Source organism: Rhopalosiphum padi, chromosome 1 (genome assembly GCF_020882245.1).
Source record: "Rhopalosiphum padi isolate XX-2018 chromosome 1, ASM2088224v1, whole genome shotgun sequence".
NCBI lineage: Eukaryota > Metazoa > Arthropoda > Insecta > Hemiptera > Aphididae > Rhopalosiphum > Rhopalosiphum padi.
The window spans coordinates 85,988,330-86,015,244 of NC_083597.1; the positions used below are offsets into that span (position 1 = coordinate 85,988,330).

Genomic DNA, 26,915 nt, shown 5'->3' on the forward strand with positions numbered 1-26,915 from the left:
GTGAAACCGATTACTAAAAACGCTACTAAATCGACCACGGAGACCGGACATCCGGACACCTATATTACCGAATACCGCGGTATATTACGTCATATTAGTATATTAGCTGGATACTAAAATAACGATTATATTTTTATTATAAAAAATAATAATAAAATTATAGTAATGTGTCAGGTGGTGCTGGGTAGGAAGTAAATCTCCTCCCAAAATTAATATAATGATAATAATTGGCTTATTTTGTGTAGTCTCCACTAAAATACAATTCAGTTTTCGTGTAATATTAGGTATTGTACTACAGGCCTACAGACGCAATCAAAATCTACGCGATCTACTAAAAATTAAACACAAATACGTGATATACTGATATAGCTTATTCAAATAATTAAAGTAAATTTTATTAATTATTAATTTATGAAAAAAAATGTTTCATAAAGTATTTATAAAAATGTTGTTATAAAAAAAAATATTAAACTCAATTATATTAATATTATATTCACAAAAGGTTGCACTTACGTAAATTAAAAACTCCTTGAACATTAAATCATTGAATGAATATAAATAAATCTTCATCTCGGTTTTTCTTAAAATCTCTTTAAAAGCAAAGAGGAAATTCTATTGACTCGAATTGAACAATTTTGTTTTGTAATATGTCATATGTACTTACGAGTACCTTTTGGGCGTGGGATTCAATTTGTAGGTAATAAGTATATTGTATATAATGTTTTAACTTTTAACTTTTAAATGTGATTGGTACAGCTTTTTGGATGAATCCACTTTGGTTAGGTTTGCGTATGTTTTTTTTATTTATCACCATGGTCTATCGATAGTCATGCATAATTATGGACAAAATTTTTACAGAATATTAAAATATACGTCTTCATATCATAGGATATATAATAATATAAATTAGGTATAAACCCGAACCTATGGCTTATAATATTATAGTAATTAGTAATTACTAATTAGGAAGCAGTGATCATTCTAATCTATACAATCTATTAATCTATCTAATTTTTTTCTAAAAAGATAGCGATTAGTCACTAGTCAGTGTTGTGAGCTTATGGCGTGCCGCGCGCGCTTAGTGCATACTGCATAGACGCATAGTGATGGCTCACGGAGACACGGCTGATAGACGGACGCGGCGATATTCTCCGACGGGCGGGCGGCGGCCAATAGGAACTCGCGAAATAATCATCGTCGAACGATACACGGCCAGTCTGTCCTTATCAGTTATCAGTGGCTCCGAACGGCAACGGCGGCCCAGACGTTCTCTCCAGCCTGTCGCGCTAACGGCGCTCTTGTGTCTAGACTCCAGAGATTGATACGTACGCGTACTCACACACACACACACACACACACACACGAGTGATTCGACACGCGCGCACGCACAGTAAACACATTGCATTACACAAATTATAATATTATATCACATTTAATTTATTATACGTACGCACACACACTGGCACGTTAGTATGTATACACCTCCCGTGTTTAAATACGCATAGGTGATTTACTGATTTATAGGTGTCGTATGTGCGAGACGAGACGACTGTAATGCCGTAATATAATAATATAACGATACGATGTGATTGCCGCAGTTTAATTTTTATAACAACATCGATATTGTTATTAGTATTATTATGTGTGTCTCACACACTCGCCGGTCGTCGTTTAAATAAAACGACAATAATTATTAGACATTAATATATACACACACAAGATATTTGTATACAATATATTATATATATACCCACACCCACACGTACACGCATGCACACGATCGGATTTAGTTAACGAACCGTTTGGTAGTTCGTCGATGACAACCGTTGTGCGGCTCGCTTCACCGGAATGGTCTGTCGGTGTCGCTTTACCGGTCCACCAAAGATGACATGCTAACTCCACCGGATTCTGTGCCACTGACATGTCAGTTTGGAAGCATTGGAATCGTAAAATGCACTCGAATAAATCTAGAGGTGAGTCTGATTGTCGACAGCACTGCGATGCTTGCTCAATCGTTTAACAAACTAATAGCAGTGTTTTCTAGGACGAAACGATTTTGAAGAAGAAGCTGTTCAATTGGATCTGGTGTCTAGTAAGTTACAATTCAAATTAGTTATGTTATGTAAGCAATCGTCTTAGTAAGGTTTATATGTTTCAGAACCTAGAGAATCTCTTAAAAAGATATTTTCTAATTTAATCCAAACACAAGGATTTAGTGACAATAAAAAATTGTGTCTGTTAAATGCACTTGTCAAAATTTTATCATCTACAGATGCAAGTGAAAACAGAAGTGAAGTATTTGGTTTCTCTACATTTGAAATAATGTGTTGGTGAGTAATACAAATAAAGTTTTTTGTTTAGTGTAGTCCATTTTTTTAATAGAGCAATTTCATGTGTAAAACACCTTAAATCAATTAAAGTTTTTTATTTGATTATTATTTATTTATGTTATCATTCCGGTTGCAGCCTTACGCCGAGTTTGTTAAGTGATAGTTCTGATGTTCGAGCAGCTGGATTAAGAGCTATACGTCATTGTATCAAAAAACCTGAAGATATAACTTCTCTTGTACGTTTACGTTTAACAATACTTATATGCAGGTAAACATTCAATTGTATTAATTATACTTAATTATATGGGTTATAAGATATTGTACCATGTTTTGTAATATAATTAAGGAGTTTGGAACTATTACTTGATAACGAGAGTGAACGTCTACAAGCATTAAGGATCATTCGTAAATCATGCACTGTCTGTCCTCAACAATTTCCAAATGCATTCACTCATTCTTTGTCAGCTATTGCAATGTGTGCACATGGACCGTCCAAAGATCAACTACACAGAGCTTGTGTTGCCACTCTATGTGAACTATGTTCGTTTTTTAATTCAATACTTGGTAGTTATATTTACATTTAAAACATGTTTTGTAATTTTATTAGGTTTGTTGAATCCTCAAGCATTTGTGGTTGGTTGTGGATTAAAAGCTTTACGCCATGTTCTGATTACATCTGAACTACCTTTAAGAATGGCAGAATGCGTCTTGGGTACATTACTTTGGATGTTAAATAATCCAGATACAAGAAAATTAGTGTCATTTGATTTTGGTCAACTTGCTTCACATTTCACTGATTTTAATCCAATTTCAAAGTAAGTTATTTTTTAACCATCATAATTTAATTATTTTCAATATTATAATTATTCATATTTAGGTCAAATGATAAAAATTCATATGGTGAAACAGCTCATGGGACTTTAGTGTCCTTGTTACGTTCTTGGATTGGAGTATTATATTTTTGTGATCCATCGGGAGAGAATTCAAAAAGTGGTTTATCATCCATTGTACGTGCATTACATGTACAAAATTCTACTACTAGGGTGAGTCATGGTTATATCTGTTTATATTATAAAACGATTGAACGTGTGTGCTATAATAAATGTAAATTTTTAAGATTGCAATTATTAATTTGTTACGAGAAATTCTTGGATTCTGCCCTGCTGAATGGGTAGATGATGTGGACACTGCTATTGAATCTGTCAATCCTTACAAGTATCGAGAAAAATTTGGTTTGAATAGTGGATATATATATACAGAAGCTATGGATCTTATTCCAAGTTTGAGTAGTAAAAGGTGATTAGAGTTATTTCATTATGATTTAGAAAAATGGTTTAATACAATATACATACATTATACATATACAGTAAAATCTCGATGAATGAGATCAAGAGAGTAAAGTATAAAAGGAAATATTAATTTTTATATTTATAATTATTATACTTTTGTTAATTTTAATATTATTATATTAGTGTATAATATGATAATAAATTAAAATAATTTGAAAAATTAGTGTGATAAGTTTTTTATTTTCTTACAAATATGAGTATACCTGTAAGATGGGTATGCAATATTCTATTTATAATTACAATAGCATAGCATTATGAAAGTGGGCAGTGTGTAATAGAACTTAATGGATGAGAGAGTGACAGATAATCAAGGTTTTTCTGTATATATATATATTGTATACTTGTACAATTGTCTGTATTAATAATAATTAGGGTCCGGAAGTTCATTCATTTACATGTTTTTACTAAGTGCATCAAAAAGTAGCAGGATGTGCTAATAATTGTGATTTGAATCACAATCTAATAAGTTAAAAATTGAAATTTTAGTGTGCATATTTTCGCATATTTTTTAAAAAAACTGTGTGCATTTTAAAATAAAATTGCATCATATGTTATTTTTTTTTTATTAATATTTCATGAAAATATCAAACTTTGAATATATTTCAAAAATTATTTGTTGAAAAATATGTCTTTTTAAAATGTTGCTAATATAAAATAAAAACTTGATTAAAATTAAAGGTCATTGCTTGGTCAAGTTGTTAGTTACCATTTGTTTGTATTTGAAAATTTGAAAACCTGTAAAAATCCCTATAAATTTTGCATATTTTCCCTGATCTTTTAAATATTATTTTTACTAAAAACAAAACAACTGATCGTAAAAAAAAGTTAAATGTATATTTAGCGTATATTTTAATGATTTTAAACACATATTTGCATGCATATTTTGATAGTTTTTAGTGAACTTCCGGGTCCTAAATTTATAATATTAAGGACTCGTCTTTTATTTGTTTTATGAAATTAAATTTTAATATTGTCAAGTATTTTTGAATAATTATTTTAAATATATTATTCTAGGGTTAATTTAGTTAATTTGCCTCAGTCTATTCTAGTAAGTTGTTTGTTAGAACTTAAACTTGATGAAGCTCTTGTTCAAGTTATACTTACATCTGACAATGTTTTATCTGTTCAGTCTACTATTCTTCTTGGTAAGTTCAATCAGTATTTACTAATATGAAATCAAAAAAAAAATATATTTTTATTTATATTTTAGGAGAATTCCTTCATTTAGCTGATAGCATAGTCCCTACAAATATTAAGCCAGCCCTATCTGATCTTGTAGCATATGCTTTAGAAGGTCGACCGTCATCTAAATGTATTAACTGCAGCACTTCAATTGAAGAATATGACCAAGTATTATGTTCATCTGAAGATCGCTTAATATTTTATCCAGTCAACACGGTTCATCCTGAAAAGTCTGAAATATTTATAGGAGATGATGTAAAAAAAAGCAATGCCATGGCAGCTATTTCTGCTTTAGCTAAATTGTACAAAATATTAAATCATGAACCTATGCCAGCTACTATTGGTTTGTACCACGCAATGAATTTATTTGGTCCAAAAGTTAGTATGCTAAGGTATGTCACTCATAAAAAACAATTGAAACACAAGGGAGCCCAAACTGTTATGACTAAAGAATGTGAAGACTTTGTCAAAGAATCAGGGGTTTTGATTGTTAAAGAAGCAGTAGCTTGGAAATGGGATCCAATACGTTCTGCACTCAAGGTAAACATCATAAAAAGCTTTTAATTATTTAATGTTATTATTTATTACTATGTTATTTACTTTAGACAAGAATAAAAGATGTAAACAAATTAGATGATATTTGTTACAATTTATTTGTGCAAAGATTAATTGAGTATTTTCAACCATCTTCAAAAATGTATGGGGATGTTGAACTTAGACCAGAAGTTCTTCCATTGAATTTATTTACATTAGCATTATTTGATTTAGTTGATGATTTAATGGATGCTCCAAATGTAAGATATTTAATTTTAAAGTTTCATACATTTTATGTTGATATATAATTAATTTGACTAATATTATTTTTATTGTTGCAGGAAAGTGGAGAATCTTTTTTAAATATTCTTTTGACTGACATTCATTTACAATTAGAAGCATTAACGTCTTCCAATTATTCTTATAGTTGTTATTTAAATCCTCAACGTTTAGCTGTAACACTAAGTCAACATTATTTTTTAATGCTTGGTAGAGTTAGTTCTACTGAAAGAGGACGCTATTGTTTAGATAAAACTAAAATCTTTCCTTTGTAAGTAAATATTTATACATTTATAATAAGTTAGTATTAAATATTCAGCACTGAGTTAAATTTACTCAAAGCTAGTTTAAAACAAAATATAACTTTAGGAAAATGAGTTCTGCCTATGTAGATTGTTAGTGTAATAGTTAAATATTTTTTGATTTTTTAGACTGTTGAATATTGCTGTGAATACTCATTTATGTTGTTATGTCAAGCTTATTGTTTCCTGCTTAGATTATACGACTGATTCATTTCCAAGGTAATGGCATATGTTGTATGTTTCTATTTAAAAAAGTTACCCATATGTTATATATATTAAACATTTTATGAGCTATTGCTATATTATGTTCATACTTAAATAATTGTGTATAAACCATTTTTAATACTTACTAAAATTAATAACAATAAATGTATTTTATTTAGAGTATTATTAGGCCGTGTTCTTTCCTGTTCTCAACAAAAATCTCGGTTGTATGCAACTCGTTTTTTACGTATACTTCTAAGATTTAACGCTCATCGCGCAGAAGATGTAGTTGTAACTGGTTTTTGGATACTCGAATTGCTCATTTCACAAACTGCTGATGATAACCCTATAGTATCTATGGCTGCTCTGGATGCTCTCGATGAAGCTTGTGATTATAATGTATAATTGAAAATATAATAGTTTATGAATGGTTAATAAATGTTGTTTATTGTATTTTTTAGGAATATTTAAAAATGTTAATTGGATTAAGACCCAACATTCTTCAGTTAGGAGATCGAGGATTGCTTTTACTTGTTCGATTTTTATCAGATACTGCTGGATACAAATACTTGTCAGAATCTAGTTTTGTTACAAATCAATTACATAATTGGGGAACACATTTTAATTTTAGGTAATATTTAATTTAATTATAACTACTTTAAAAGTAATTTTTTTTATCAATGATTAAATTGTTCTTTTTCCTAGGTATGTATTAATAGTTGAAGGAGAATTACATGATCAATTAACTCTTCATCAACGTCATGAAGATGGTCACTATAAAACTAGACTTACTAGTGATATGTCAAGAAACCGAATTCCTAGTATTTGTTTACCAGCTCACCTTTATTCTCAAATAGCTGTACATGAAAATGGATTTCAAGCAGTTGTCAAAGATATTTATTTTCGAAATATAATTCAATTAATACTTAACCTTGTTCAAGAATCTCCTGATAAAGACCAATTACATTTAAAAGCTGCATTGTGGGCTGTTGGTCATTTCGGTAGTGTACCTCAAGGTGCTTGCTATTTGGCCAATAATGGTGTTCTACAAGCTTTATGTAAGACTGCAATCTCTTATCCAGTATACTCGGTACGAGCAACAGCATTATATGCATTGGCTTTAATTAGTTCTAATCGAGCTGGAGCAGCTCACCTTAGAAATGCAGGTTGGAATGTTTTGTATAGGGTATACTTAGAAGATGAGTTTTATAAAATCAAAGATAAACGAGCAGATCCTAATTTAACATCCACTCCATCTGATAGTTCTCAAGTAAGTATTAATTAAATATTTTTTATAAATAAAATATAAAAATACTTGTTTTATAGGGCCTTGTTAGTGATTGGGTAGATGATACTGCTTGGGATCCAAGTGCTCAGGGTTCTGGAAAAAAAAAATGGTCCACTTTGCCTGCAAACTGTGCATCATGGTCTCGTCATCAATCTCATATAAGAAGTTTGAGCGAAAGTAAAACAACTGATGACAGTCAACAGCTAGTAGAGCAAGCCAACTCACCGCCTGAAAATCTGTTAGTACTTTATTGTTTTTTAACAATTTTTTTGCAATTAATTATGAAAAATGTGTATATTATAGATGTGCAAGTTATCGGTTAAGGTCTGATAGTAGTTGTACTGTAGATAGTAGTACTAGTGGAGTTAGTTCTGGCGAATCTGGACTTTATACACGTCATGCAGATTACAGTTTTTACCAGTAAGTTTTTATTCCATTGCACTTATTATTAAATAATATATATTCAAAATATTAAAATATATTTTTTAATCTATTTAGCGACAGATATCAGACATTAAGTCCAATACCTAGTTCTAGTTCCTTGTCTACTATTCCTATTCAAACATTTTCGAAAATGTCCACAGTACCAGAAGGTAATTTCAATGGGTCAATACAATTTTGAATACAAATAAATAAATATTTATTTTATATGTTTAAGGTTCTAAGTTGCCAAGAAGAAATTCTTTTGGTTATAGAACATTAAAAATGATACAGAAAGGTATGAGTCGGAAAAATTCAAGGAGTATGACTATACAGCATCAATCAACTGCAGCAGATATGTTTGATATGTTGGCTGACCAAGAAATGGACAAGATGTCTCCATTAATCCGACCTAGAGAATTTAGACAATCATTAAATACAAATTATTCACAGTAAGTAAATATGAATAACTGATGATATTATGTTTGGTGGAAATGGGGATTAGCGCAAAACAGTAATCTTCTCTCTAAAATATATTAACATATTTATAGTATCTTAAATCAATGCTTATCTTAATGTTTGTTTGAACATATTTTGCTTAGGTCTAAGTGAAAATACACTGAGTGTTTAATCACACATTTTTTATGGTAGGTAGGCTAGTGAATGTTACTTGCATAAAACCAAAAGAATGCACACTTTTATATATTCATTGCATCAAAAAATTAAAGGTAACATGTTAAATTAATTATAAAATGTATGGTAATTGACTTTAATAGTAACCTTTTTAGGTAATTTATTTATTTAGAAATTAAGAAATAAAAACTAGAAAAAATAATTTTAAATTGGATTGAATTAAATTAATAAATATTTTCTGAAGAAGCACATTTATAAAGATATAATTTGCCCAGGACATGTAAATATTTTAGACCACATTTAATCAAATATTCCTATTATCAAATATATCTTACAGACTTAGTAAATATTTTAAAATAAGCTTTTTCTTATACAGTGATACTTCAGAGTTATGTTTAATTTAAATTACTTGATAAAGGGATAATTTAATTTGCCTTTAGTAACATTAAATTACTTACTAATACTATTGATTATAAATAGTATTTATAATCAATGCTTAAATACGCAAAATATGTTTAGTTATATAACATTGCATCTAGTGTTATCCATTGTTTTTATTAGTCTATTTCAACTCCCTTGCCACTCTTTTTATAATTTAGATAAATACTGAGTAACAATTGATGATTTAATGTAAAATTTAAAGCAAGGAACTTACTGTTATCTCTATTAATTATGTAACACGCAATTTGAATAACTATGTTATTATATGTTATACTTGTATGTTTGAATCTTAGATTTGACCCAGAATCAGAAAAGTCTTCTCTTACTTCAAACAAAGGTTGCCATTATATTATAAAAGGTATTGTTTGGATTAGATATAGAAATTTTTTTTTTTTTTGTTTTACATTGAACATATTATAATGGTAATTACTTTTTGTAGATCAGTATAATGAGCTATGTTATGGTGGAATCACTTTACCGTTTGATCTTGGTTTGATTTTTTCCAATATAGAAAAAGAATCAGAATCTGTTCCTACTCCTGACTGTGAAGATTCATCTTGTTTTAAATATTTATCAACTGGTAAGTAAACATTTTATTTGTTATGTTGATATTGAATAATTAAATACTTTTGTTTGTTCTGGGCCACTCATTAGTCATTTCTAATTATTTTCATGAACTTTTTATCGCTTTAAAATCAACAACATTTTTATTATGAAAATATTGAATTTTATGATTTTTATTTTTGTTGAAGGGAAAGGGGGTAGACGAGCTACATAATGTATGAAAAAAAAAATTGGTGGCCCAAGCCCAAAACATTTGATATTAAAAAAATTTGAATAATTTGTATAGAAGGTTCAAAAATTAGAAATTTATAAATATTTAGATAAAAAAATTTTAGAACTTACAGTAATGAAAAATTGAGTAAGAACTGTCTACTTTTGGTTTAAAAATAGGTAACATTATTCATTGTGAAAACTGAGGATTTTTAGAATTTTTAAAAGCAATAAAAAGTTAATGAATATGATTAGAATTGATGAGTGGCCTAGAACATACAACAGGCATCTACTCAAATATTTTATTTATTTAGATATTTTAAAAAACTACAATGTATACAATATATCAATATGTATAGTTAATGTTCTAATATTTAAATAAAATATTAATTTTATATTATTTTCAATAGGTTCTGAAGTTCTCAGTACTGATGATTCAGATACTGAAGAAGTTATAGCAGATCCATTACCTATTAGACGACAACGAAGTCATAATCGATCTATGTGTATGTTATGTTCAGTTAATGAACATGTTAATCGATCTGGAACACGTAATCGTAAAGTATCGTCTAGTTCCCTTAGACGATGTCGAACTGGTAATTTTAAAATAATTTTTCAATTTTAATTAGCATAATATGAACCCAACATTACTTTTTTAGAGACTGAAAGTAGTTATGGTATGGGAGTTGAAGGAGAAAGTCCAATACTATTACCATGGCAACACAATAAATCTTCTTGCCTCCACGAAGCTTCAGGTTTTGGTACTGGAAGCAATGAAAGTGGTGCCAGTTCTGATATTAGTAGTAAGTATTTTAACTTAAAATAGATTATATTTCAATTTTGACAAATAATTTTCTATTATTTTACAAATGTTAACAAGTTTGAATCTATAATAAGAAAATAAATCCATTATTTTGTTGAATAAAATATGTTTAAAAAAATAAAATAAATTATTTGTTTGAACAGGATGTTATACCCGCATGTGTAGTCTCTGTCTTACTAACATACATTATAGACTATAGTAAATGTGCGTTCAGCAGAACACATTTTATGTTGTTAGATTTAATATTGAAGTCACTTTATTTATTATCAAACTTAAAGGTAAGAATATTATCTAAGACACATCATATGCTTTTATTGAGATTATCATTTTTAAGTGAATTATAGGTATATAAAATATTACAGCTTTACAATGTTCATAACTTATTACTTTGAAATTATAATATTAATAAAAGCATATGATGTGTCTTAGATAATATTCTTATCTTTAAGTTTGATAATAGGTAAATTGACTCTAATACTAAAGCTAACAACATAAAATGTGTTCTGCTGAATGTAAATTTGCTATGATTTACGTTAGTAAGACAGAGACAACACATGCAGGTATAACGTCCTCTTGTTAGGATCAGAAGTCAATGAAAGAATACACATTTTTACTTTTTTGTAGTAGAAATGTGTAATTTTTTATTTGACAAATAAGATTGTTTTTGTGTATTGAAAGTTTAAAAGTAATAGACAAATTATTAACTATTCTATATCAAATTAAATTTTCATTTGGCTTTGTTAGGTGCATTGTAAATTTGTTTAAGTATAAGAAATAAATATTCTGTCCCACGAGAGAATGCACCTGGGTGACGACCAAAATGCGTCTAAACTCATACATCCTCTATCAATTTTACATATCTATAATATTGGCATTGATCAATATCGACCATTGCCATCAGTCTATATGTGTAAAATGAATGCGTTCTCTTATGAACTAGAGAAAACTTTTATTATAAGAATAATTGGTAACAATAATGTAAAAATCAATTAAAAATAATTAAAGTAATATCACTTGTAAAAAATGTTTTTATTTTTTTTTTGTATAATGTATATACTATATACTATATACTATGTGCATTATGGAATATTGAAAATTATTACATTATTACATTATGTTTAGGCTTAGCGCAAAGGTCAACTTTAGCTGATCGAATAACCAAAAGCCGTTCAGCATTACGACGAGATATTTTAAAACTTGTCGAACAATTACCAAACCCTGTTTTGTACAAAATGTCTACTCAGAGTCTTTTACAGTATGTTTGTTTTTAAATTTCTCTTTAAATATATTTTACTTTTTTACATATTCACTTTTATTTAATAATATGTACATTTTGTTAATGTTTTAAACAGAATGAAACAAATGTATGGTGACTTGTTTCATGATATATGTATTTACTCAGATGTATGTAATTTATTAGCTGACCACCATTATCACATTCAAGCTAGACGTTATATGCATGAACTGTTTTTAGATGCACCATTCAAAGAAGTAAATGTCATAATATATTAAACTGATTAGTTTATGATAGTTATTATCGTCATTGCATTAATTGTTTTATTCTAATAGCTATATGAAGAACCAGCCATGATACTTGGTCGTCAGAGTCCACTTGAAACATTGAGTACAAATTGTATAAGTAATGATGAGGTAGAAAAAGGACACGGGGAGAGTGAACTTGAAGTAATCATGGAAGCTGAGATGGAACATAAAAGGCAGTCTTCCGAAGTCACAGCAGAATGGAAACCAACTATGACTATAAGTAGACAACGTAAACAAACAGTGTATGATTCTTCTAGTCAACGATCACAAGAATAATTGGTAGAAAAATGAGTAAGGAGGTATTAAAAATAATTTGTTTTGTTTTAATTTATATTGTTTTGTTTCATTAAAAATATAATATATATATTTACAAGTATATGTATTATAAAAATATATATTTAAAAAAAATTGTATTCATTTAACAATGATAAAGTATGTGATGCAAGTGCATTAGTCACAAATGATACAACGAGTACAAAAATTGAAGGAACATTCAAACAGAAGATTGTATTATTCTTTAATATCATACTGCGAATAACTATATCGTCCACTACACTAAGAATAATCTTGTTTGCGTAATTACTCTTAGTGTGTGCCGAGTTGACATTAGTAAATAGTACCCTGTACCGGCAGTACCTACATATTACAATATATTTTAGATGCCACATTAATTCAAAATCAATTCTGTTTGGTTTCGTGGGTAGGTATGAGTATAATATATTAGAATATGATGGTATAGAGAACGGTATTTGAAATGCTTTGACAGGGAGCCGGCCCTCCGGCCTTTTGGTACCTAACGTCGACCCCTCTGTCGCGTTACTCTGCCGCTTCGGACGCTAACCGGACCACGGGGTAGGGACGGTGTTGTGGGAGGGTATAGTGGTGTAAGCCTCGATTATTCATTCTCTGAACTTGGCCTTGACGTAGGACGGCAACGGGGCCACGTACAGCAGGACGTTGAACACTGCGGCGGCTACCGGGAACACGAAGCTTGCGACCAAATTGATCTGCGGGTCGGCCACTGTGGCCGGATACCGCTCGTTGACGTAGGAAGCCCCGTCCGGGTACCGACACGCGAACGGCTCGGCCGCTAGTATAGAACAGTTCTGCGCCGCGCTCTGCGGTAACCCGGTGTACTGTTGGCGGCCGTCGAAAGCCTGGGCCGTCAGATAGGCGCCGACGTACCTGGTCTGCGTGGCGTATGTCACCCACGACAGCCACTCCGACATGCCACGGTAAGATCTGTATACGGAAACAATGACGTAAATAAAATATAATGGTCGACATGACATAATACGACGGTTAAACAATTCGCAACGGGCAGCGAGCACCGCGCGGGTATTGATAAAATTCTCAAATAAACGACTTCGAGAGCCCTCCAAAGATCAGGAGGAAAGTAGGTATAATAACATGAATTTAACATTTATTATATCTGGTAAGTAATTATATATTCTCCAGCACTAATAGATAAGTGCAGGGAAGAATCCCCCAGACTTCTTGATCCTAGTATTCTAGTCTTAGTTACCTTTGAATATTTTTAATTTTATATTTCCTAGTCACTAATTTATACGTTATTACATTTTTAATTGTTCGATGAACAAATGCATATTTGATGATTTTTTAGCACATACAACTCCAATAAGTCCATGCTCTACTAGGCTACTCATTACCTTTTAAACCAAAACCAAAGATCGGCAGTCCAGATAATTAAAAAAAAAATTTCAAGGGTCAGAAAATAGTAAATACTAAAATATTAGTTAAGAATTGTTGAGTTATCATGACTATTATTGTAAATAGCGATAAACGGTGAACATCGTAAACTCCAAATACATCATAAAAATAGATTAAATATCTATTATATGTGCAAAAAACTAGCATTAAAAAAATATTTTCGGGGATCAGTTAATTCGCCTCCACGGGCTGGATTTGGCCGGTGAACCGCCTATTCTTGTATCATACATTTATAACTAGGTACTAATTACAATTTACTAATTTTAATTATTGTTATTGATTGAGAATGATTGTATTGGCAGTACAAAAATTACCAAGCCATTTCTCTTAACCCCCATCTCAATATATTTGATCATCTTATGCCCATATAGTTTCATAAACGAGGTAGATTAATTCTATCACCGGTAGTCATTCGTCATGCAGCTATTTATTTTACGGCATACCTTAGCATTCCGCTGCCCAGCACGATCATGACGCTGATGATGTATATACAAAACACGCTGGTGTTGTAAGGGTTCCTGGATACGGCCATCACAGCAACGACTAGCTGTTCAGCGAACAAGTAGCAGCTCAACAGCACGGCCGCAAACAGACTCAATTCTGTCCAGTCGTCGAACTTCATCAGGCTTGACAAAAACAATAATCAATTATTTTAATAATCTCGTCGTTGTATATTATTATATATTTATTTTTTAGTGTATAATTCAATATTTGTTTTTATGTATATACTAATATACTATATATATAATAGGTATTACCTACTTATATACCTATTTTTTTTCTACAAAAATAACCTGCACTCTGCAGTCCGAAGAGTACACTTTTTCTGAGAATATTGAAAGTTGGCGGGTGTAGGTGTAGATGAAAATGAGAGGTAAATGTATAAACACTGGAAAATATATATTGTATATACATTTATATAAACTGCCCATTTTTAAAATTGTGCTACACAATATGTGTATTTTCGTACCGCACTTTAATTTGGACTAATAAATAGTATTGTAACACTACTAGTGTTCGATACTTCGATGCGAGTGTAGTTTGTAGCATGCTATTTTTTTTCTAAACGACATCATGACCATGATATTTTACAATATTGTGTGTAAAATACGTGTGGTATATTTAGTTTGGACAAAACCTGTTCTGCATAGATATAAAACGGTACATGTCAATTTTCTCATTAGTTATAAATTTTAGGTTTTAGTTTCTACTTGATAAAATTAACAAATCACTTTTTTGAATGAAGTTATTTTTATTACTCTATGGTATATATACTATATAGTATATACCTCACAGTCGGCTGTACTAAAAAAAAAATAGGGGGAGGTGGTTAACCTCCCTAAGTACGGCCTTGCTTACAGATATAACATTGTACAAACTAATTGCCATTTAGTCAAAAATATAGTAAGCTCTTAAAATACCAAATTAATTAATTGTGGAGTTAAAACGTATTGGTATAATCTTATAGTAAACATAAAAAATCCAATTCCTATATATTTTTGGATTGTCAGGTATTTTACTTTTGTAGAAAAATAATAGTGTAACGCAGTTCCCCTTCCCCCAGTTCACGATACATACCATGTGACAAAAATATACTTATGCTCTCGATAATTTTTTCCAATAGTTTTTTAAAATTATTGTATTATCTAATAATTGTAAATTGCTAATTTCAAACCCATATATTTAAAAATTCGAATATAGGATCGAGGGATAATCGCAGAAAATCTATGCAATTCACTTAGTAAGATCGTCCTTATTTACCTTCTTTTTCATATCTCTTCTTATTATATATTTATTATATAATATATCGTATCATTCGCATTCGTATCTAATCTAGTATCTACCTACCTATTACAAATAACGATTAGTTCGATAAGGATAATAAATTAAAAACTGATTAATTGTATTAAAAATTATAATATACCGAACCGATATACCTACTTAGTACTTATTACTAAAGTCTAAATCTAAAAGACTATAATTATACCAATTATGCTATAATAATATAGTAGGTATGTATCATGTATGCCGTAGACCGTAGTGGCCTACAATGTGATTCAATTGGAGTAAAATAATGGAATTTATCGCTCAACCATTCAAATATTATTCTACACGCGTTAGCTGATATTACGCACTACCCTCATTACGTACGATAATCAGCTGAGTTGATGTAAAAAAAAACTAACTCATAAATCATAATAATAACGTTCTTGTAGCCTGTAGGCTATACATAACTACTTATTTCTTATTATTTTATTAAATAAGTGCCCAGCCTATAAGCTATAACGAACAATACGTATTATAGTCATTACTCATTACATATGTAATATCCGGTACTCACTGGTGCAGTATGGCCGACGATCCGAACACGGTGAGAAAAGCGAGCGGCAACGAGAAAGTGAAATAACTGACGAGGAAAAGTGGTCCGTTGTACGTGCCGTCTTGATTTTCCTGATAGTATCGTGTCCTGTGAGGAGCGTCTGGAACCATTAAAACGTACACTTTATCATCAGTACATAAACACTAAACATAATGTTATGTATACAGGACTTGATTGTATAATATATAATATATTTATATTAATATTATGTTTAATTTTTACCGTGGTTTAAGATATTTATATTAAGAATTTATCTGATACTATCTTTTTATAATTGGATTTGCCGCGGTCCAAGACCGTTACACTTCGCGCACACGGGCACACGTGTTTAATATTTTAATTATTATTATTTATTTTCTATCATCAAATAGACGACATCAACGCTCTTCATAAACGGATATAATAGTGTATAAATGGTATTAGGTTATACATACACTGACTCGCGGTACTTATAATAGATGCTTAGTATAGTTAGTTATTAGTTAGATAGTTAGTCAGTTAGCCACGGCTCGTTTGTAGAAAGTTTCATGAGATTCCTCGTCTGTGGTGTCGTGTAAATGTTAAATATACATAATTGTCAAACCAGTAATGATTTTCTTCTTTTTTTATTAAAAATATATTATAAGACTTACATTCTTTACATAGTCATCAAATGAGCAAATTGACCTACATACGAAACAGCGGTACCTAAATATAAATATTTACTTCTTCATGGCGAAAATCACAGGTTTAAGAATAAAACGATTCATGCACCAATGTATTTTAAGACGGCGAGGTGGCTTTTGGAAATTGTAATACATAAATATAGTTTACATATACGTTTATGATTTATATGACATTATTGATGTTAAGGGGTAGAATAGAGTTTGTCGAAGTGGACTTTTTGCTAAATGGTTAATAGTTTCAATATTTAGGTTATGAGTCATAACTTATGACTTATAAGTTATGAATAATTGGAAATTTAGAAACATACCAAGAAGCAGAAGTGATTTTATATTGATTGGAAATCCTATATTGTTTAATGTTTTTAATTGGATAGGGACAATTTTTTTTTTATAAATTTAATTATCAAAACTTTCTCTTATTAAAGTCTTATGGATGTGTACTAACGACAATTTTTAAAAGTACTGTGGTTAATCAATGTAATAGTTATGGGTAGGTATATTTGTTTTTCTTAAAATTATTCGAAAAAATAGCTATCTTAAATCTTTATTTAATCATCATCATAGGATATAGATTAGAAACACACTATATACATTTTAAAAAATGTGTATACAGGTTAGGTTATACTATTATTATCGTATATAGGTATAGGTACTACAAATCGAGTCTTATGAATTTTTTTAATAATTATTTTTAAATTTTTTTTTTTTTATAGCATTTTTCATTCATATTATATTATTACCGTTTGACAATAAGTATACATTTTTGTGTTTATATTCTAATTTTTTATATAGTTCTTATCTATAGTTTTATGTTTTCATTTAGATTGGATTAAAATATTTTGTACTGAACATAACATTCTTATTCATAAAGTTATTTTTATTTTACATTTCTACAATATTTTATAATTGATTTGATAAGCAGTATTGTAATTTAAAATCTATTTTAAATAAAAAATTCGGTTAATTTGAGTTAAGAAAAAAAATAAACATTAATCAATGCATTTTATTTAAAAATAAGTAGATGCATATTAAAAAGGTAAGTATGTTATTATATTGATGTAATCTCAAAAAATCTCGATGAGCAGTCGATTGCAGTTGTATGACAAATTTTTCGACCAAAAAAGTGAATTAAAAAAAAACATAATTTCGCAACTAACCAACATATACATTATATATTTTTTATACAATATTGGAGCATCAAGTAAAATGTCTACATCTTTTGATTAAAAATCGCGTGAATTGTATGTTGTATAAACATAGTTAACTGAGGTTTCAGGGATGATGATTGTCGTAGCATATTTATTGTTACAATAATACTAAAATTGAATAAGAAGGATACAGTTAATACTTTTGAAAATCCAGCATTGTCAAAACGCATTATCGCTCACTAGTCACTAACAATAACATTAGATTATATTCAAAGTGTGTACGGTACAACCCGAATCCTGAACCCAGAAATTTAAATTATTTAATATCTAATTGCCAGTATCCAATAAGTATTCCAATAGGCAATAAGAAATGTAATTTCATCACTTAATTATAAGATAGTAACATACCCGGTTCTATGTCTACAATAACCTAGTTACGAAATAAAATTACAAAAACAATGAGCCAATGACCAAATTACTAAAAAAGTAAAAAAATATAAGTTATGTTTCTATACATAGATAATAGATATGTATATTGTATACTGTATATTATACAGAAATAATACACGATCTATTTTCGAGATTGTTGCAGTGTTGTGATATTTTATTTTTTTTATCCACATATATATTTACTATTTAGTCTTTAAATCATTTTGTCTTCATGATTTTCTTTATATCATTGTACTTGGTACCTACGTTATGTCGTTACTCGTTATTGTAGGTATATATACTTACATGTGTACGCTGTAGTAAATATAGAAGTCAAATACGTCGTAGTTATGCACGTCAACAGCAGACCACTGCGGGACATAAACGTTGTCTGGTAGTCCTACATAGTACAAACATGAACATTTGAATCGACTTAAGCATCCAAGGGAATGGGATAATGCAAAAATATAGGCTACTTACCTTTATATCGCGATAAAACATCCAAATCAACAGGAATGCGATTGGCATGGCGATGAGTCGTGCTGACAAGTAGAACAGAGCTTGCCAGGAACATCCGAATGTGGAAGCGAACTGGCGTCTATAAAAGTATGTAGGTAGTTTTTTAACACCACACTACTAGTATTGAAGCAAATTCGACAATATTTTATGGGTAAATAATAGATATGTTATACTGGTTCAGCTTAAGTATTTAAGGTTTAAGAATCACAGAAGTTTTTATCTCCCCCCTTCGTTACAAAAGAAGACTATCGTAATTATGACTATCTACTACTTTTATATAAAATGATGTTAATAAAATATATCTGAGTCAAATTTTTGGTTAACTAATTTAAATTTTTAATAAAAAAGTAAAAACCATAACATGCGTTTTTGTACAATAATTATTTTTATTTATTATAAGCTAACAACCATTCACTAAAATCTAAATTATTTATAAAACTTTTCATCCCTCAAAATCATAGAGGTAATGAATCTTATATTCTTATAAATTCTGTGCTCTCGTGGCCAATGGCCTCATTCTATGCATGCACCTTAGAATACTAAATATACGATAAACTGTCGTAGCTACTTGCCACAAGTGCATAATATATGTGTAGTGTTATACAGTTAACTACCTTATGAAAGGTAGTAGGTAGTAAACTTACCTATTGAAAAGTAAATTATTAAAGTTAATAGGTACTCGTCAAATTTACACCGGTTAATTGTTATTATTTACTATGGTATGTTATTGAATGTAGTATACACATACAGTTTATGTTTATGTTAGGTCAATTATCTAATTGATAATTAGATACTTAGGGTTTAAGTTTGTACTAAGTCGTGTATAGTCGTGTAAGAATATCCTGCGGAAACATTTTTTTTTTTAGACAATCGTGTTAGCATCGCCTACATTTCAGCGGTTAAAATTGGAACAATTCTGTCGACACAACATATATTTTTTTTTCTAAAGAGAATGGTGGTCGCGATATACAACAATATACTATTTTACTATCACGAGGTGAAATATTACATTTATGGCAGTATATAATAATATACATATTATAGCATACCTAAAAATATAGTCATGGGAAAACATTTACGACATGATTGCAGTGTGATGGGGTCAGTAGTAAATCATGTATAATGACTACATACCTATATAATATTATAATGTTGCTAAGATCGATTTAGATTATGATTTATGATATTGCGATGATATTTATGGAAAATTAGAATTTTGTTTTAAACTCTAAATATAACTGTTAAACTATAAAAGTTAATGTAGGTTAGTTGTTGGTGTTTAAATAGATAGGTATTATAATTGTACTTCAAAATACATCAATTTGTAATAAACTAACTACGTATACGAGTAGTTAAATACACGTTGCTAATTGTATTATTATTTTGTTATTATGTAGTAATAATCAGCAGTAGAACATTATACAATTGAAGAGTTGATATTATTAATTTTGAAAAGAATTTTGGAATATATTCGGTTGTAGCGATCGATAACGGTCTGCCAATAAAATTACGGACAGGCCTTTTCAACTGACTGTCTAAAATGATAATTCGCCTAAACTTCAACGGATGTATTATCAATTGCCAAGACCACCCAAGTGCGATAAATTCAAAATAAATAATATGCAATTAATTAAAAAATAAATAATCAAAAAATCAAGAGTTAAAATAGAGTTTTTAAATAAAAAAAATAATTGTGCTATATTCAAAATGACGTAGGTACGTTTGAATTTGATTAAAATACATTTGCCATATGATGGTCCGAACAGAATATTCAATATGTTAATTACGATTTAACAACGTTTTATAAAAGTTAATCACTTTAAAATATTCCAATTTTCAAATACAATTTTCCTTCCTAATATAATTTACCGTGTATGTTATAACTTATAAGTTATAACACAATAACTATTAAACAGTACTATATACTGTTATTAAATGAGTGGATACTAAAGAATACATTTTTCTCTTTTATTCGAGTTGAAAAACTAACGGTAAATAAATTAAATGTGCTATCTGTATAAACGAAAACGTACCTATTGTTTTTTTTTGTTGCTGGATTCGTTAGAAAATTGTAAATATAGGTATGTATATATGGGTATAATGCGGCACGAGTTCAATAATAATAATAATGTTTGTAATTCGAAAAAATTACATTTTACTGCTCTATATTATATGAAATAACTGCAATCGTAATGTTTTTCTTTATAAATACTTTTGTTATTGAATACAAATGTATTATTATTTTGAGGTAAGTTTACAGCTCTGCTGCAGAGTGTAGGTATAATAAGGTTTTTTTTCGTTTCGGTGTACGTAAAAAACGTAAAATGAGTAGGTATGACGGTATTGCAAATTTGACGTTTGTTGTTCGATGCCAATAATGGGTCATTGTTGTGAAATTGAACGAGTCGTGTCATAAATGTAAAGAAAAACCTATCGGTTATGACTCTTGGTGTGTAATCGTTTTTTCCCCCGGTGTACGATAAAAAAAAAAAACAATTATAAATCGTCTTACGTCCGCCGAATCGAAAAACGCGTCACGTGTTTTATATTATAATACATATTATTTATGCTGCGACTTACTGATACAACGTCATTCCGATTTGTGTGGTCGAAGACCCCTGTGCCGAATATGGATACGGATGTGAGTTGGGTTGGTGGTCACTGGGCGGTGACCCGAGGAGCACAGACATTGCAGACGATTTCCTGTAGGGCGCCCCTTCCATTTTAAACTTCTCCACCAGTGCCACGATTTGTGCATTTGACTCGACAAACCTCTCGCGAGATCGTCGATCCACCGTTGACAAACACACTATAACAGATTATAATTAATAGATGATCGATCGTTAGTATAGATAGTAAATATCGTATAATAGAGGTATATAGTATGTACATTATACACATATTATCGTATTATATCCTACGACATGTCAATATGTCATATGTCATATCGAAAATCTAAAAATATATTATCCGATGCAGGCACACGCGTGGTTGTTCAATATTATTGTTGTATATTATTTGTTAAAAAAAAAATATATAATTATATTATTATGTATGGATGTTTGACATGATCAACGATATTTTTTTCTGCATCGCTGACCCCTATTATAATTACAACGATTAACCGAATAGTATACATAAGATTTGAAAATGTCTATAAATAATAGGTAACCGACTTACCATATTATTATAGTAAATATTTTTACCTATTTACGTCAAAACATGCGACATTAATAGCGATTTATTCTAAGATTATCTTATTTATGTATAGATTTGTCTGCGTATTATCTATGGTTTTGTTTGGAATTATGCAAGCACGACTTATACATGGGCGATTAGTCACAGATGTTTTTGCATGGATCTAATTTGTTGTCATATTATTAACGTATGATCAAAATTTGACTACCAACTCATTCTTTGAGATCGTTTCAAGAATATTATCAAACTATAATTTATAATATTATAATAGTAAAATTATTTATAATACACATATTATAGCATATGCATTTTATTATAATAATATGTACTCAATGTTGCAGATGTTTACATTAACCATGACTAAATAGTAAATACCCAATAAATAATGACTAAAATTATTAACTCAAATACAACGATAGAATCAGCACAATAGCAACAGAATGAAGCCGCATTTCGTTATTTCATATTATGTAACTACTAACTTTATAACTATTAGGCTACCGCTCTTTAAGTAGATACTATTATTAAATACATCGTGTAAACAACCTTATTTTTTATCTTTGACTTATAGGATCATATCAACGATTGGAAATATGGAGAAAAGTTTAGAGACATTTTAAGAGTTTGGAGAGTTTACAATAAAAATCGGTAGGTATAAGTCATAGAGGTTATACAATAGCTTATAAGTTATAAGTAAATGTATTAGATGTTTTAGTAATTTGTTTTGACTAAACCTTGACACAAGGACAGTACATAATAATATATGGGTTACAAATTATAAGTTACAAGTACCTATCTGGCTATCTTAGCAAATCTAATATAAATTATAGGTAATATATCAGAGGCCGCAACACCCGCATGTGTTGTCTGCATCTTACAAGTACGTAACATAGCAAATTTATGCTCAGCAGATCACGTTTAGCTCCATTAGTTTAAAAATTAGAGTGAATTGATCTATTATGAAACTTGATGGTAAGAATATTATCTATGTTTGTAAGTTGGTATTTTACGATTATTAAGTTTTTAAGTGAGTTATGAACATTTTTAATTTACGCTGTTATATACGCATAACTTGCTAAAAAATTGAACTATCGTAAAAAACCAACATACAAACACAGATAATTTTCTTACCATCAAGTTTTATAATAGGTCGATTAATTCTAATTTTTAAACTGACGGAGCTATACGTAATCTGCTGAGCGTAAATTTGCTATATTACGTACTTGTAAGACAGAGACAACACATGCACACTTGCACACTGATCTTCAGCTAGAAGAGTATTTATAATACTTCGATTTTAAATGTTTTTAAAAGTATTTTGAAAGTTTATTCAAGTTAAAATAATATTTCAAAGTTTGACAAAATATATTTCGTATGTAATTGTAATAGATCTACCACAATGTTTCTTATGGGGATCAAATAATAAAAAATTATATTTTTTTTTGGGGGGGGGAGGGGCTATATATAGATTTTCATTTTTATTTCCGTCATCTAATGTATGTTAGTGATTATAAAGTAACAATAATTGTTTTAAAATACTAATTTAAATTTATTAATCAGGCCACAAGGATGTTACGATAAGTTTTAAGATTAAATTTTCTTGAGTCACTTTTAATGTATACTGTATACATTTTTAAAACCTTACTATTTCCCACTGTTTAACATTGTGTTTGTTAGATATTACAATAATTAATGACAGGCACTATGTATAATATATTCAGTGGTGTGTTCAAACAGTAAAGCTTTTATCAATTTAGGGATATTAAACGTATAAAAGTAACTTATTATGGTTTGTGTTTAACTGTAAACATGTATATATGTATATAGTATATACGATATACATTTATAAATTGTATTCATATATGATATAGTGATATAAAAATGAAAAAATAATGTTATTTTATTAAATAATTCCAGCAATTTAAATGATAATGGTCAATTTACGGTCTCCAGTGTCCTTGATCAAGAACAACGCAAACATGCGGTATGCATTTTTAATATTATATACCTACGCATATAATACTAATACGTACATGAGTTAGGTAATGTAGGACAGTCCTACAGTATTATCTACCTACGAGTATTATTATTATTATTATTATTATTTTATTTGTGATAACTGATAATAATTATAAATATGTACTGATACATTTATGCATTTAGGTAAACTATTATGATTTATGAATATCAGGGGCGTATTTAGAAATGTCTAAAGGAGAGGGGGCACAAACAAAAAGTTCAAATTTGCGTACATGGGGCTCATGTAGTGTTGTAAAATATCTCATATATTAAAAATAAGTATAAAATACCGTGAATGGGGGGGGGGCACGGGCCCCATGGGCTCCTCCCTTAAATTCGCCCCTGATGAATATAACCAACTATTTTATAATATCTAAATATTCTAAATATCCTTACGATTATTGCATATAAAACATTGTTTATCAATAACAAAATTATCCGTAATACAACAAATCCACGTGATTATTTCAATAACATTGAATTTTTTGAAATGCTTAAAAAATTTAATAAATATTTTATAATAATATGGAAATACGCCTTCTATATAATATGTATTATAGTTTGATAGAAACATACTTACTAATCTTTTTTAAACCCTTCCAAATTTCTACAGAATTTCAAAAATCATTTATTTTGCTGTATTATTTTATACCATAGTTTTTGCATATATAACTTTGTTGTTATGCAGTTTATTTTTACGATGTATGTCATTCACAGAATAAATATAATTTACATTTAAAAATACATGTTTTCAACGTGCCGAATAATTTATTAGTTTAAACTTAAGTTTTTATAAGTAAAGTACTAATTAATTTGTCGTGTACTCGTTTGTACGTATAATATGTCTCATACTTAGTATAGTAAAATTTAATATAGTAATATAGATATTAAAATCAAATATTCCCCATAATTATTAAAAAAATTAAAAAAAATAATTTTAGAAAGCTCCGTATATTATACCGGCTATATAGTGTAACTTTATTTATTGTTACAATTGAGTACAACGTGATATTAGTTATTAGAGACGGCTGTGTTTATTAAGTAATATTATTTTATCAACAGCTTTTTTGGGGATAATTTTTTGGGCAACGGGAACAAACATCGACGCATAATCATAATTAATATTTAATATTTATGAAATTATCATATAAAATTTGTATTTATGCAAAAATTAAATTGCAGTGGTCCGATCAATTATCAGCCATGGTATTAAATCTATACATAATAATATAAGAGTTATATAGTTTAAAAATATATTTTACTCACGATAGTACATGAGTGGATTTTCCATTTCTGGACACGGAAATCCAACCGCTCGAAAATAGTCCAACATCATTCTAGTTGGTCCCGCGTAAACTAAGTCACCCAAACACAAGTAAGCAACGCGTTCGAGAAATGGAAAAACATCTGATCTTGGTTTTTCCATAGTGAGTATTACAGCCCTCCCTCTGCGCTTAGCGTGGCTACTGACCATAGACACGACTAAGTACGTAGTCAGCGGGTCTAATCCAGCGGTTGGTTCGTCCAATAACAATAACACTGTTGTGCAAAAATATTCTAAATTATTATCTATTTTATGTTATTTGTTAAAGGACTTTATAGAGCTGTTTTTACCTGGATCTTTGACTAATTGCGTCCCGATCACTAGTCGTCTGTACTCGCCTTCGGTCAACGCCTCTACACTGTGTCTGGCTACTTGACTTAGCGCCAAGTCTGCTAACACCTGTCTGACCCTAGAGTCTTTAACGTAACCACTGACCTGTGAGCCAATAGATAAATTTGCTGCATAGTGTAGCGTTTGTTGTACAGATAACGATGGGACAAGATCAGCTCGGTGGCCAACATACGCACAACACTGGTTAAACATAGCTTGTGTAAGAGGCCTCCCGTCCAAGAGGATTTGACCGCGAGACAGTCCTTTACTTCGTCTGGCAATGACTTCTAAAAGTGCTCGTTTACCACTACCTTTATAAAAGTAAATAACAATTTAATATTAATTTCAATTATACTATATTCGAAACGGTTATATATACATAAAACCTAATGACCTGTTGTTTACGTAAAAATAGATGAAGTCTAAAAGGGTCAGAGCTTTGGAGCTTTATTCCATAACAGTCTTAAAATCGTCTTAAATAATTAAAATGAATTATTTACTATTATTACAACAATATTTTATATTTAATTATAATCTGATAAATACATTTGTCATTGCTCATGAAAGTTATAATTATATAGTATATTTTAGCTAATATAAAGTATGAGTAATGACATTAATTTAGAAGGCGTAAAACGTAGCATGCACTATAATTTCAGTACTGTAGGCGTTGAAAATTATTTAATAACATCCCTCACGCCTATGTTTTTTTTTTAATAAAAGTAGGCAGTATCTGGCGATGATCGCCGAAATATTATGTGTTACCTTTTGATCCAAGTATGGCCATCACTTCGCCAGCCCGAACTTCCAACGTGATATCTTTGAGTATGAGCCCGGTCTGCACGGACCCGAACAACCTTTGGAAACATGAGGCGGGCTCCACCTGGCCCGTATGAAAAATGTTGTTCAGCTCTAGAGAATAATCGCCGCCGATCATTTTGGATGGTTTCATCGTAACTGAACAGAGGATCAGCACAGTTATGTTGCGTGTGCAGCACAAGAACTGCTGGACCGAAACCTCTAGCCATTTGTTGGCAGAAGGTCGTTGCCACTGTAGCCAACCACGTCCTG

The 26,915-nt window shown here is 29.9% G+C and overlaps 2 protein-coding genes across 2 annotated transcripts; one reads left to right on the forward strand and one right to left on the reverse strand.

Annotated features, from left to right (window-relative positions):
* Positions 1-1,228: 1,228 nt before the first annotated feature.
* Positions 1,229-12,477, forward strand: LOC132917612 (rapamycin-insensitive companion of mTOR). The gene is made up of 27 exons (XM_060978436.1): positions 1,229-1,973; positions 2,045-2,092; positions 2,159-2,330; positions 2,467-2,598; positions 2,677-2,870; positions 2,938-3,145; positions 3,208-3,373; positions 3,448-3,626; positions 4,694-4,824; positions 4,890-5,401; positions 5,467-5,655; positions 5,737-5,945; positions 6,106-6,195; positions 6,360-6,579; positions 6,642-6,811; positions 6,886-7,450; positions 7,507-7,706; positions 7,772-7,888; positions 7,967-8,061; positions 8,127-8,340; positions 9,256-9,320; positions 9,402-9,542; positions 10,147-10,332; positions 10,396-10,539; positions 11,682-11,814; positions 11,912-12,050; positions 12,129-12,477. The coding sequence occupies exons 1-27, from the start codon at positions 1,922-1,924 to the stop codon at positions 12,375-12,377; spliced, it is 4,920 nt and encodes a 1,639-aa protein (XP_060834419.1). The 5' UTR covers positions 1,229-1,921; the 3' UTR covers positions 12,378-12,477.
* LOC132917614 (ATP-binding cassette sub-family G member 5) lies at positions 12,478-26,887 on the reverse strand. Its single transcript, XM_060978439.1, is given in 10 exon segments — positions 12,478-13,343; positions 14,276-14,458; positions 16,174-16,312; positions 18,761-18,854; positions 18,935-19,052; positions 21,554-21,782; positions 25,457-25,729; positions 25,805-26,155; positions 26,610-26,818; positions 26,820-26,887. Coding segments are annotated over 10 exon segments (1,992 nt in total). The 5' UTR covers positions 26,873-26,887; the 3' UTR covers positions 12,478-13,000.
* Between the last annotated feature and the right edge of the window lie 28 nt (positions 26,888-26,915).